Genomic DNA, 13,240 nt, shown 5'->3' with positions numbered 1-13,240 from the left:
CGACTGACAGACTAACACAGTGCCATTTTCATCAACATGGGTGCAACTAGAGATTATCCTACTAAGTGCAGTAACTCAGAAAGACAAAGACAAACACTATATGATAGCACTTATATGTGGAATCTCAAATATGGCATAAATGAACATATCGCCCAGACAGAAACAGATTCATGGACGTAGAGAACAGACTTCTGGTTGTCGAGGGGGAGGGAGGAGGGAAGGGAAAGGCTCGGAGTCTGGGATTAGCAGACGAAAGCTGTTACATGGGGATGGATAAGCAGCAAGATCCTACTGTATACCACAGGGGACTGTCTGCAATATCCTGTGATAAATCACAATGGAAACAAATATTTTGAAAAAGAACGTCTCTATGCGTATAACTTCTGCCTTTTCTAAAACCAGCTTGAACATCAGGAAGTTCACAGTTCACCTACTGCTGAAGCCTAGCTTGGAGAATTTTGAGCATTACTTTACTAGCGTGTGAGATGAGTGCAATTGTGTGGTAGTTTGGGCATTCTTTGGCATTGCCTTTCTTTGGGATTGAAATGAAAACTGACCTTTCCCAGTCCTGTGACCACTACTGAGTTTTCCAAATTTGCTGACATACCAAGTGCAGCACTTCACAGCATCATCATTTAGAAGTTGAAATAGCTCAACTGGAACTCCATTACCTCCATTAGCGTTGTTTGTAGTGAAGCTTCCTAAGGCCCACTTGACTTCTTATTCCAGGATATCTGGCTCTAGGTGAGTGATCACACCATCGTGATTATCTGGGTCGTGAAAATCTTTTTTGTACAGTTCTTCTGTGTACTTAAAATTCTCCAAGTCAGGTTTCAGCAACACAAGAGCCGTGTACTTCCATATATTCAATCTGGTTTTAGAAAAGGCAGAGGAACCAGAGATCAAATTGCCAACATCTGCTGGATCATTGAAAAAGCAAGAGAGTTCCAGAAAAACATCTATTTCTGCTTTATTGACTATGCCAGAGCCTTTGACTGTGTGGATCACAAGAAACTGTGGAAAATTCTGAAAGAGATGGGAATACCAGACCACCTGACCTGCCTCTTGAGAAACCTGTATGCAGGTCAGGAAGCAACAGTTAGAACTGGATGGGGAACAACAAACTGGTTCCAAATAGGAAAAGGAGTGCGTCAAGGCTGTATATTGTCACCCTGCTTATTTAACTTATATGCAGAGTACATCATGAGAAATTCTGGGCTGGAAGAAGACAAGCTGGAATCAAGATTGCTGGGAGAAATATAAATAACCTCAGATATGCAGATGACGCTACCCTTTTGGCAGAAAGTGAAGAAGAACTAAAGAGCCTCTTGATGAAAGTGAAAGAGCAGAGTGAAAAAGTCGGCTTAAAACTCAACATTCAGAAAACTAAGATCATGGCATCCGGTCCCATCATTTCATGGCAAATAGATTGGGAAACAGTGGAAACAGTGGCTGACTTTATTTTTCTGGGCTCCAAAATCACTGCAGATGGTGATTGCAGCCATAAATTATTTTTTTTTTTTTATTTTTTTTAATTAGTTGAATTTTATTTTATTTTTTTTCATTTTTTTTCATTTATTTTTATTAGTTGGAGGCTAATTACTTTACAATATTGTAGTAGTTTTTGTCATACATTGACATGAATTAGCCATGGATTTACATGTATTCCCCATCCCAATCCCCCCTCCCACCTCCCTCTCTACCTGATCCCTCTGGGTCTTCCCAGTGCACCAGGCCCGAGCACTTGTCTCATGTATCCAACCTGGGCTGGTGATCTGTTCCACCCTAGATAATATACATCTTTCGATGCTGTTCTCTCGAAACATCCCACCCTCACCTTCTCCCACAGAGTCCAAAAGTCTGTTCTGTACATTTGTGTCTCTTTTTCTGTTTTGCATATAGGGTTATCATTACCATCTTTCTAAATTCCATATATATGTGTTAGTATACTGTAATGGTCTTTATCTTTCCGGCTTACTTCACTCTGTATAATGGGCTCCAGTTTCATCCATCTCATTAGAACTGATTCAAATGAATTCTTTTTAATGGCTGAGTAATATTCCATGGTGTATATGTACCACAGCTTCCTTATCCATTCGTCTGCTGATGGGCATCTAGGTTGCTTCCATGTCCTGGCTATTATAAACAGTGCAGCCATGAAATTAAAAGACCGTAACTGCTTGGAAGGAAAGCTATGACCAACCTAGATAGCATATTTAAAAGCAGAGACATTACTTTGCCAACAAAGGTCCATCTAGTCAAGGCTATGGTTTTTCCAGTGGTCATGTATGGATGTGAGAGTTGGACGGTAAAGAAAGCTGGGCGCTGAAGAATTGATGCTTTTGAACTGTGGTGTTGGAAAGGACTCTTGAGAGTCCCTTGGACTGCAAGGAATTCCAACCAGTCCATCCTAAAGGAGATCAGTCCTGGATGTTCATTGGAACAACTGATGCTGAAGCTGAAACTCCAATACTTTGGCCACGTGATGCGAAACGTTACTCATTTGAAAAGACCCTGATGCTGGGAAAGGTTGAGGGCAGGAGGAGACGGGGACAACAGAGGATGAGATGGTTGGATGGCATCACCAACTCAATGGACATGAGTCTGGGTATACTCCTGGAGTTGGTGATTCACAGGGAGGCCTGGCATGCTGCCATTCATGGGGTTGCACAGATCGGACACGACTGAGGGACTGAACGAAACTGAGCTGATATGTATAGCTGAGTCACTCTGCACAGGAGAGGTTCGAACAACATTGTCAATCAACTGTACTTCAATTAAAAAAATAAAGTGAAAAGAGCCATTATGAAAATTAGGTCCTGACCTGATCTATACACGATTGCTTCTTCCCATAAAGAAAACCAGGGTCCCTTTAAATGCTAAGAAGAAGGTATATAGATGTTCATCAAAGGCATGGGCCAGAATGTCAGAGCAACACTCCTCCTAACAGTCAAAACTTGACACCACTCAGACACCCACCGACACAAAGGATCGGGACTTCCCTGGTGGCTCAGTGGGTAAGAATCCACCTACCCATGGAGGGGACATGAGTTTGACCCCTGGTCCGGGAAGGTTCCGCATGCTGTGGAGCAAGCAACCCCGTGTGCCCCGGCTACTGAAGCCCAGGGCCTGAGAGCCGCAGCTGCCAAAGGCCCCGCCCCTGGAGGCCCCGTCCCTGGAGGCCCCGCCCCTGAAGACCCCCGCCCCCGGAGGCCCCGCCCCCGGAGGCCCCGCCCCTCGAGGTTCCGCTGGGCAACAAGAGACGCCACAAGTGAGAAGCCTGCCCCTTGCAACTAAAGTAGGCCCTGCTCACCACAAGTAGAGAAAGCCTGAGTGCAGCAGCAACGACTCACCCAAGCCAAAAAATAAATAAATAAATCTTTTTTTAAAAAAGGAATTGAAGAAGAAGCATGGGGGCGGCTGGGCAGGGAAGGCAGTCCGTGTTTCTTCTCATGCTCCCTCTGACGGGCCCTGGAGGCTGACCCAAGCCGACAGGGAAAACAAAAGCCTCAGCTTTCCAACCAGAGGACCAGGAAGCAGCGGGAGGTCTCTGGGAGCTGCGAAGGGGTCAGGGAGTTGAGGAAGAGGACGCAGCTCCAGAAAGGGACCCTGGACAGTCAGCTCACCCTCCAAGCTGCGCCAGCCGGGCGGGACCCTGAGCGAGTTCCCCAGTCTGAGACCTGGGGAAAGGCCACCCCGTGTCACGGACTAGCCGCTGGGTGGCGCACACGGGCCAGGTCCGAAAGCACCTCAAAGCCTCTGAAAGCTGAACTCAGTTGGATCCGCAGTCCTGGGAAGCCTTCAGCAGGTGAAGCTCTTGACTGCCTGACATTAAAGAAGAGGAATCCTCATTTGAGGACCCTGGGAGGAAAGTGGTGGAATTGCACTGTATGTTTGTGGTGGTGTTTGCAAGAAATGATGCCTACATTAAACATTCATCAAAGTATACATCAGCAATACGTGAACCATGAGCTTCCAGACGTTCAAGCTGGTTTCAGAAAAGGCAGAGGAACCAGAGATCCAATTGCCAACATCCGCTGGATCATCGAAAAAGCAAGAGAGTTCCAGAAACATCTATTTCTGCTTTATTGACTATGCCAGAGCCCTTGACTCTGTGGATCACAATAAACCATGGAAAATTCTGAAAGAGATGGGAATACCAGACCACCTGACCTGCCTCTTGAGAAACCTGTATGCAGGTCAGGAAGCAACAGTTAGAACTGGACATGGAACAACAGACTGGTTCCAAATAGGAAAAGGAGTGCGTCAAGGCTGTATATTGTCACCCTGCGTATTTAACTTATTTGCAGAGTACATCATGAGAAACGCTGGGCTGGAGGAAGCACAAGCTGGAATCAAGATTGCCGGGAGAAATATCAATAACCTTAGATATGCAGATGACACCACCCTTATGGCAGAAAGTGAAGAAGAACTAAAGAGCCTCTTGATGAAAGTGAAAGAGGAGGGTGAAAAAGTTGGCTTAAAGCTCAACATTCAGAAAACTAAGATCACGGCATCCGGTCCCATCACTTCATGACAAATAGATGTATTTGTGGCTGACTCTATTTTTCTGGGCTCCAAAACCACTGCAGATGGTGACTGCAGCCATGAAATTAAAAGACACTTACTCCTTGGAAGGAAAGTTATGACCAACCTAGACAGCATATTAAAAAGCAGAGACATTACTTTGCCAACAAAGGTCCATCTAGTCAAGGCTATGGTTTTTCCAGTAGTCATGTATGGATGTGAGAGTTGGACTATAAAGAAAGCTGGGCGCTGACGAATTGATGCTTTTGAACTGTGGTGTTGGAGAGGACTCTTGAGAGTCCCTTGGACTGCAAGGAGATCCAACCAGTCCATCCTAAGGCAGATCAGTCTGGGTGTTCACTGGAACGACTGATGTCGAAGCTGAAGCTCCAATACTTTGGCCACCTGATGCGAAGAGCTGACTCGTTTGAAAAAACCCTGAATCTGGGAAAGATTAAGGGCAGGAGGAGAAGGGGACGACAGAGGATGAGATGGCTGGATGGACATGAGTTTGGGTAAACTCCGGGAGTTGGTGTTGGACAGGGAGGCCTGGTGTGCTGCAGCTCATGGGGTCTCAAAGAGTCAGACCTGACTGAGCGACTGAACTGAATGAATACAAAATATTGAGTTGAGTTCCCTGTGCTATAAGTAGGTCCTTGTTGGTTATCTATTTTATATATATAGTGTGTATATGTTAATCGCAAACTCCTAATTGATCCCTCCCCCTCCTTCCCCTTTGGTAGCTGTAAGCTTGTCTTTTTAGTCTCTGCATCTGTATCTGTTTTAATATGTTCATTTGTATCATTCTGTAGATTCCACATATAAGTGATATCATATGATATTTGTCTTTCTCTGGCTTAATTAACAGTATCATCATCTCTAGGTCCAACCATGTTGCTACAAATGGCATTGTTTCATTCTATAATCTGCATAGTCTTCATTTAACACACCAACTCCAGCTTCTCAATACATCTGGAGGAGCTCACGGAAAACAAGGCAGACACTTACTGATGTGGGGCTGAGAGAATCAAAGAGGACCCTGGGGTCTGAGTTAAACTGACCCCTGACCCAGATAAGGACTCTTCCTTTCTGCATCATGTTGCTGGGGGATTGAGGTTTCAGGATCCCCTTCATTCTTATTCAAACTATAAAACTGAATCCCCAAACCCTTCCCTGAGACCACGTGTATGAGTGTGAGTGAGGGAAGGAGTGAGTGTGTGACATCAGAAGAAGATGCCTGTCTTAGCCTCTCAGGGCAGGACATGCTCAGCTCAGGTAGAAGAATTTGAAAAAGACCATGTCCCCATGTTGGTCATTGATGGCACCCACTCTGCCTTCCTTGGAACTAGACAAACCTGACAGTCCTCTTTCAATGGAACCTCCAATTTTTACTATAGGTATTTTCCAGGGATATTTCATGGGATATACTTATATTTTCAAATATACTTATATTTTCAAATATAATATTTTCAAATATATATATTTTTTCAAATATATATATGTGTGTATATATATATACATATATAAATATATATTTTTTCAAATATTTTCAAATATACTTATATTTTCAAATATACTCAATTATAACTGAGTGTCCTGTGGAGCTTTTTCCAAGATTCTTTTTTTTTAACATAGACCACTTTAAAGTTTTATTGGTTTAAAATATTGTGTCTGTTTGTTATATTTCTTGGCCACAAGGCATGTGTGCTCTTAGCTCCCCAATCAGGGATTGAACCCACATCCCCTACATTGGGAGGTGGACTCTTAGCCACCAGGGAAGCCCCAAGTGTCCTGCAATTTTATTTGTTAATAAATAAAGAAGAGACTGTGAGGTCGCTCTCATCTTCAGGTGTGGTGAGGGATGGCACTGGGACTAGAATCTCATTTCACACAAACACAAAATACATCAGGGCAGGGACGCCAGAGTCTTCTGCCACTTTTTAAGAAAATACTTTCTTTCTTTGGCTGCATCACCCCCGGGATGTTCCTTGAGTCATGCAGAATCTTTCATTGCACTGCACGGTCTTGGTTCCCCAACCAGGGATCGAACCCACAGCCCCAGCATTGCAAGGCAGATTCTTACCCACTGGACCAGCAAAGTCCCTCTGTCCACTTACAGCTTCATATCTTCACATGCAGTTGGCATATTATCATCATTTTGCAAATTTTTCTACTTTCTACTAGACCCCCTCCTGGGATCTAGAATTTCCCAGGTGGCTCAGTGGTCCACCTGCAAATACATGAGATGCAGGAGGCACGGGATCAACACCTGGGTCGGGAAGATCCCCTGGAGGAGGAAATGGCAACCCACTGCAGTATTCTTGTCTGGAGAATCCCATGGACACAGGAGCCTCGTGGGCTAGAGTCCATGGGGTCACAAAGAGTCGGACACGATCCAGCACACACACAGAGAATCTAAAGCCCCGATTGGCTGAAGCCCTGCCCCGCATACAATGCAAAGACAAATGTAATTCATTGTGTGCGGCACAGACTTGAGATCATGTATGTCCTCCAAGGAACAGGGCCCAGAAGAAAGGCATTTGCTCTTCCATTCCTTCCTGTAGTTTCTCCTGTGTTGGAGGCTTCAGGACGAAGAAGGTCAGAGGCTGTGCAGGGAAGGGCGAAACTGGACCCAGGCCCGAGCATCACAGCAGCAGGTTTCCAGGGGCTAGGGGACTGATTCTTGAGGCAGGGGAGCCACGCTGCCTCGAGAGCCACAGTCACTGCTGACCACCGACATTGCCCGAAAAAATGCCTTTCTCTTCTCTTTGAGGGTCTTTCTCTCTGGACAATGTTGAAGAGCATGGGGGCTGCTGGTTTTCCTGGGGCTTCCCCCCAGAGCTCCTCAAAGGCCTGTTGACCCAGAGGACGGCACCCAGCAGGCCTAGGAGCAGGGGCACCTTCAGGAAGACCAGGAGCAGGAAGTGGATGCTGCCCAGCAGGGGCCTGTGGGGACACGGGGACAGGAAGTGAGTTGCCCCCCAGGCCCCCTCCTCCCAGCTCTCCCAGGTCCCGGGTTCCAATAACCTACACGAGGGCCAGCCTGGGACCCCAGGGTGACAACAGCCTTCACCCCCACTATTCCTTCATGTCTCACTGTTCTGATCCTTGCTGCTCTCCTGGGCAGGAAAGGACTAGTGTCCTCATCAGAAGGAGAGGAGCTTAGGACACAGACACACACAAAGGGGAAACACAGGATGCCACAGCGAGGAAGACGGCCGTCTACACGGCTAAGGAGGGAGGCCTTGGAAGAAAGGAAATGGTTGACACCTTAACCGCAGACCCTGGCCTCCAGAGTTGTGAGAAATGAACGTTGTGTAAGCTGCCTGGCCTGTGTTACTTCGTCATGGCAGCCAAGCTAATATAAGAACCACGCCTTATTCTTCACTCTTCACAGAAATTTCACAAATAAAGTTATGAATCAATCACTTAGCCCTGTTTGGTACGTTGATTATGTAATTAAATATCTGGAAGGCAGACAGCTGCATATTTGGATAATCCTCATATCCCCTCGTATTCCTAAAACAGGGATGGGCGGGCTTCCCTGGTGGTCCAGTGATAAAGAAGCCAAAGCCAATGCAGAAATCATTAGAAAGCCCATGCATAGCCATGAAGACTGAGCATATCCCCCCAAAAGTAAAATAAATAAAAAAATTTTTTTTTAAAAAAGGGATGGGCAGGAGTGTATACTCAGTGCTTATTTGTTGGATAAATGAGTGAATCAGGCATCTCATGAAGATCAAAAGCCCTAACTGGTACTTACGGGTGCCCTTCTGGGGCAACAGGTGCCGTGAACATGTTGGCATTGGAGGAGGCAGACGTGGAGATCGACTCTGCAGCTGCAAGACAACAGACCAGGTTACACGGCACTCTGCCTGCTCAGCCACCTGCAGCCTGAAAGTGTCTCTGAGTGTTGGGGATGGGGTTTGGGGAAGCGTGGGCCTCCCTGCCGTGAGGAGTCTGGAGCCGGGCCAAGGGAGGGGCCGACAGCCTGGACTGCTCATATCTCCCTGGCCTCCAGGAGACTCAGAGGCTCAGAGGCAGTGGGGCTGGCACTGGTCCAGGGAGGTCAGAGGGGCCCAGGGTCGCCTCAGGACAAGGGCAGCTGGAGGGCAGCGGAATTCAAACGCTCCAGCTGCTTATGCCGGGGCCTCGGCCAGTGTCTCCCCCATCTATTTATCCACAAGGACAGGTGTAGACTGGGGGCTACCAGGCAGCTGACATAGCCAAGGTCTGGGACATCAAAGGTCAGGACCAGCCCTGAGCAAAGTCCCGAGGTTCAGGAACAGCCTGCACTTGGAGGACGTTATTAAGCTCCCACGATGGGCATAGTCCCTCTCAGGAATGTTGTCAGGATTGAATGAGATGACGAACCTGCTCTGCTTTGCAAGTAGAATGAGCCTCACAGGTTCCAGGTGTATGTGTAGGGGACCTATTGACTGTGTGCCCACCCTTCATTGCCAGAGGTTCCCAGTGAGCTGGTGTTGCCCGGTCCGAGAGTCAGCAGAAGCAGAGCCCAACAGACAAAATCTGTCAAACCAAGGTGCCTCAGCTGATAAGCCCAGGAGTGTTTGCCTTTTAGAAGGATTTAGGAAGAGTGTCATTCAACGCAAACATGTAAATGGCTCCTGATGGGGTTTCATGCATCAGAAATGCAGCCTTCTGACTGTGGAGCCCTTTCCAGACCCCGAAATTAAACACAGCATCCCCCACTGGGCTGGGTCTTTCCCCTGAGATGGGATATGGACCACGCGGGGGGCATGGCAGCTCTGAAGACCCAAGCCTGAATTCTGAAAGAGTGGGAACACCCCCAGGGCAGCAGGGGTCCCAGGAAAGCACTGGTGGGAATCGGGGGCTCCAGGTCCCACAGAGGAGGGTCCCTTGGCCCACGGGCTGACACTGGGACCACCACCTTCATCTCCTTGGGAACAGACTCGGCTCTGACTGTGCAGAGGAAAGCAAGGTGCCAGGAAAGCCTGATCCCGTCCCGGAGGAGGCCCTGGAGCCAGGAGAGCGTCGAGGGGAAGCCCTGCCCCTCCCAGCCCAGGTGGTCAGCGGGGGCTCCGTGAGACCTCAGGACTCCCCCACCCCTATGACATTCCCTCTGAGGGCCAGCTGGGTCCCTGGACAGAGCAGGCCCTGAAGAGACACGTCCACATGGACACAGACTCTCACCTGGGTCAATGGTCACTTCTACTCGGTTCCCCAGGTCAATTCCAACTCTCTCAATCCCACACCAGTAAGTGTCTGAATCATCTAGCCTGAGCTTCTCCATGGTCACGGTGAATGAGCGGTCTTTCCAGTTGTCCCTGATGGACACGCGGCCCTTCTTCACCTCCTTCTCTGATCCAGTGGTTTTAACGGCAAGCTGACAGCTGCCCCAGGCGGCCCCCCGGCACCACCACTTCGGGTAGGACTCATACCCAGGGTCGTATCGACACCGCACGGTCAGTGATGCCTGCTCCACACCTCTCACTGCTCTGGGACCCGAGATGGCAGATGAGCCTGGAAATACAAATCCGTGTACCTGTCACCTCCCGCCCTGGGGGCAGGGCCACAGCCTCCTGCACTGTGAATAGTTCAACCAGACCCAAGGGCCTCCTGAGCGGAGAAACAGTCAAGAAAGAAATACACCCTCCACTAGATGGACCTTTTGCCCTTCAAAATACTAGTCAAAGCCCCCAGGAAATTCCCATAAAATCACAGCTGCAGATCTCAAAGAAACACAAGCATTAAAACAGAGCAAGAGTAACTTTCTGTAATTAACCCCACTTCCCCTGTCTGCAGCCAGTAAGACTTTCCATTCCAGTCATGTCCATTTGCAGCCATCCCTGTGTTATTCTGGTCTGATGGGGAGGAAAGACCAGGGGACCCATTGCCACAGAAGATGACTCTGCACTGATGACCTCAGGAGGTCCAGCTGACACACCCCCTTAGCATGTCTGTAGGGAGGCTGTTCCTACTGGTTACGATGTAGTAAACCAGTAAGTTGTAGTAAACTGGGTATGATGTAGTAAATGTCCTGGCAGGGGCCTCCTTGAAGCTGACCAAAACAGTGGTTGCTACTGGGGCTCCATGTGCTATGGACTCCATACAGGACACATCCCATTATGTTCACTGGATTGTGAATTCCACTCCCAAATTCCTGGGAGAAGTGCTTTTGTAGGATAAAAGCAAGGACAGGACGGCACTCACCGGCTCATTATTTTCAGTCTAGTTCTGTCTAGTCAAGGCTACGGTTTTTCCACTAGTCATGTATGGATGTGAGAGTTGGACTATAAAGAAAGCTCAGTGCTGAAGAATTGATACCTTTGAACTGTGTTGTTGAAGAAGACTCTCGAGAGTCCTTTGGACTACAAGGAGATCCAACCAGTCCATCCTAAAAGAAGTCGGTCCTGCATGTTCATTGGAAGGACTGATGCTGAAGCTGAAACTCCAGTATTTTGGCCATCTAATGTGAAGAACTGACTCATTGGAAAAGACTCTGATGCTGGGAAAGATTGAAGGTGTGAGGAGAATGGGATGACAGAGGTTGAGATGGTTGGATGGCATCACCGACTCAATGGACATGAGTTTGATTAAACTCCAGGAGTTGGTGATGGACAGGGAGGCCTGCCGTGCTGCAGTCCATGGTGTTGCAAAGAATTGGACATGACTGAGTGACTGAAATGAACTGAACTGAACTGAAACTTGTGTAAAGGCACTCAGAGCACTGGAAATAACTTAAATCAGACCTCCATTAAAAATTATTTAAAGTTACTTAAGTCAACGCAAACCTGGAGCTTCCCAGTGGCTCAGGGGTAAAGAATCCGCCTGCAATGTAGGAGCGGAAGGAGACAAGAGTTCTGTCCCTGGGTCAGGAAGATCCCCTGGAGGAGGCCTTGGCAACCCACTCCAGTATTCTTGCCTGGAGAATCCAATGGACAGAGAGCTGAGAGACTACTGTCCATGGAGTCACAAGGAGTCAGACACGACTGAATCAACTTAGCATGCATGCATGCAAATGCAAACCCATTCACAGAAGCGCTGACCACTTCTTTACAGTCAATAAACATTCAGCGTGATTGTTCAGCATGAGTTTGAGATGCAACTAGAAGCATGTGGAACACGATCTAACAACTTCAAACAACACGTTTTGTTTAAAGCACATAGAGAATATTTACAAAAATTGATCGTTAAAGAGACCTGCCGCAAAATAGGTCGCTGAAATTTTCCAAGGACTGAAGTCACTGAGTATGTTCTCTGGATGTAATTCAACTAAGCCAGAAATTTTAACAAAATAGAAGTGAACCATTTCCACGTGCTCAGAAAATGTCTAAAGAGCAAAATAAAGCAAAAATGTTATCGCTCAGTCAAGTCTGACTTTTTGCCACCCCATGGTCTGTCCATGGAATTCTCTAGGCAAAAATATTGGAGTGGGTTGCCATTCCCTTCTCCAAGGAATCTTCCCGACCCAGGGGTCAAACGAGGATATCCTGCACTGCAGGCAAATTTTTTACCCTCTGATCTACCAGGGATGCCCAAAAGAACAAAATAGTGGGGGGAAAATCACAATAAAAACCTTAAGGACTTCCCCGATGGTCCAATGCAGGGGCACGGGTTCCATCCTGGTCCAGGAAGATTCCCCATTCCACGGGTGAGGCGGGCAACTCTGCCTGACCACAGCTGTGGAGCCTGCACCCCTTGGAGCCTGTGCTCTGCAACCAGAGAAGCCACTGCTATGAGAAGCCAGCGCACCCCCAGGACCCAGTGCAGCCAGAAATAAAGCTTTAAAAAGCTCTTCAGGAGTGGCTTCCTTCATTACTCCCATTTTCATTCATTCATCTGCTTGTGTAGAATGGCCAAGGTTGAAAAACACTGTCCTAAAGGGGGAGACACTTTGGTTTGGTTTGATTTCTTGTTTCCCAGCACCTAACATAGAACCTATGAGATGTTAATAGTAAACGTGATATTTGATTAACAAATAAGTGTCTGGGTGAATGAACGGACCCTGTCGTGTTCCCTGCCACGTTCCCCCAAGACAGACCCTCAGGATCTCCTGTCTTAGTCACTCCAGAGTCTGAAGCCCCGCCCCACTCACCTGGGATGAGGAGAAGGAACAGAGCCGGAAGCAGACACGGGGTCCTGCCTCCCATCCTCGGAGATAACGAGCCCTCAGTCCCTTCAAGGACCCGAAGCCCAGATCAGAAGTGGACATGCCTGATGTCCCTCAAGACTTGAAAGATGTTTCCTGAATCTCCTTTGCACTTCTCTCTGGTTCACTTCCCACTTCAGCACCTACTTCTGCATTTTACATATTAGGAGAAAGGAGTGTCATTGATTGAGAGGATGAATTGCAGCACAGGATGAAAGCTGTGTGCAGACCTCTGTGCCTCTAGGGAGAACAAGTGGTCCGGGTCCGGGCGAGTGTGCCTATGAGGAGCTGAGACATCGCTGCCGGGGGGAGAGGGCAGAGCTGGTGGTAGGTGAGGAGAGAGGACCCCAGAGCAGGGGTCGGAGGCAGGAATGGACTCAACAGGGTCTGCACTTTGGGGAGGAGGCGGAGCTCGGGGCTCAGGTCCAGCCTCGCAGCAGAAACAGCCCCACCCTGCCCTCCCTGCAGGCACCAACCCCACCTGCATCCCAGCCACCTTCCTGCCCTGAGCCTGACCCCTTCCCCTCCCTGGGGTCGGCTCCCTTTGAGGGCCTGAGTCACTGCAGAGCAGAGGCCGCC

At 48.2% G+C, this 13,240-nt stretch overlaps 1 protein-coding gene across 1 annotated transcript; it reads right to left on the bottom strand.

The window, feature by feature from the left end:
* Positions 1 to 6,109: 6,109 nt before the first annotated feature.
* LOC122695559 (CMRF35-like molecule 5) lies at positions 6,110 to 12,797 on the bottom strand. The gene is made up of 4 exons (XM_043905611.1): positions 12,608 to 12,797; positions 9,703 to 10,032; positions 8,291 to 8,366; positions 6,110 to 7,473 (listed from the first exon to the last, which is right to left on the bottom strand). The coding sequence occupies exons 1-4, from the start codon at positions 12,660 to 12,662 to the stop codon at positions 7,248 to 7,250; spliced, it is 687 nt and encodes a 228-aa protein (XP_043761546.1). The 5' UTR covers positions 12,663 to 12,797; the 3' UTR covers positions 6,110 to 7,247.
* Between the last annotated feature and the right edge of the window lie 443 nt (positions 12,798 to 13,240).

Source organism: Cervus elaphus, chromosome 5 (assembly GCF_910594005.1).
Source record: "Cervus elaphus chromosome 5, mCerEla1.1, whole genome shotgun sequence".
NCBI classification, from domain to species: Eukaryota; Metazoa; Chordata; class Mammalia; order Artiodactyla; family Cervidae; genus Cervus; species Cervus elaphus.
The sequence above is the reverse complement of the archived record's forward strand: the minus strand, read 5'-3'. Positions and strand labels throughout refer to the sequence as shown.

Excerpts from the sequence above, each read along its gene's own strand:
- LOC122695559 (XM_043905611.1), bottom strand. The coding sequence starts at position 12,662 with ATGGGAGGCAGGACCCCGTGTCTGCTTCCGGCTCTGTTCCTTCTCCTC. Across the intron at positions 8,367-9,702 it reads AGAAGTGACCATTGACCCAG|CTGCAGAGTCGATCTCCACG; the intron begins GTGAGAGTCTGT and ends GTTGTCTTGCAG. Across the intron at positions 7,474-8,290 it reads GTTGCCCCAGAAGGGCACCC|GCCCCTGCTGGGCAGCATCC; the intron begins GTAAGTACCAGT and ends GTGTCCCCACAG.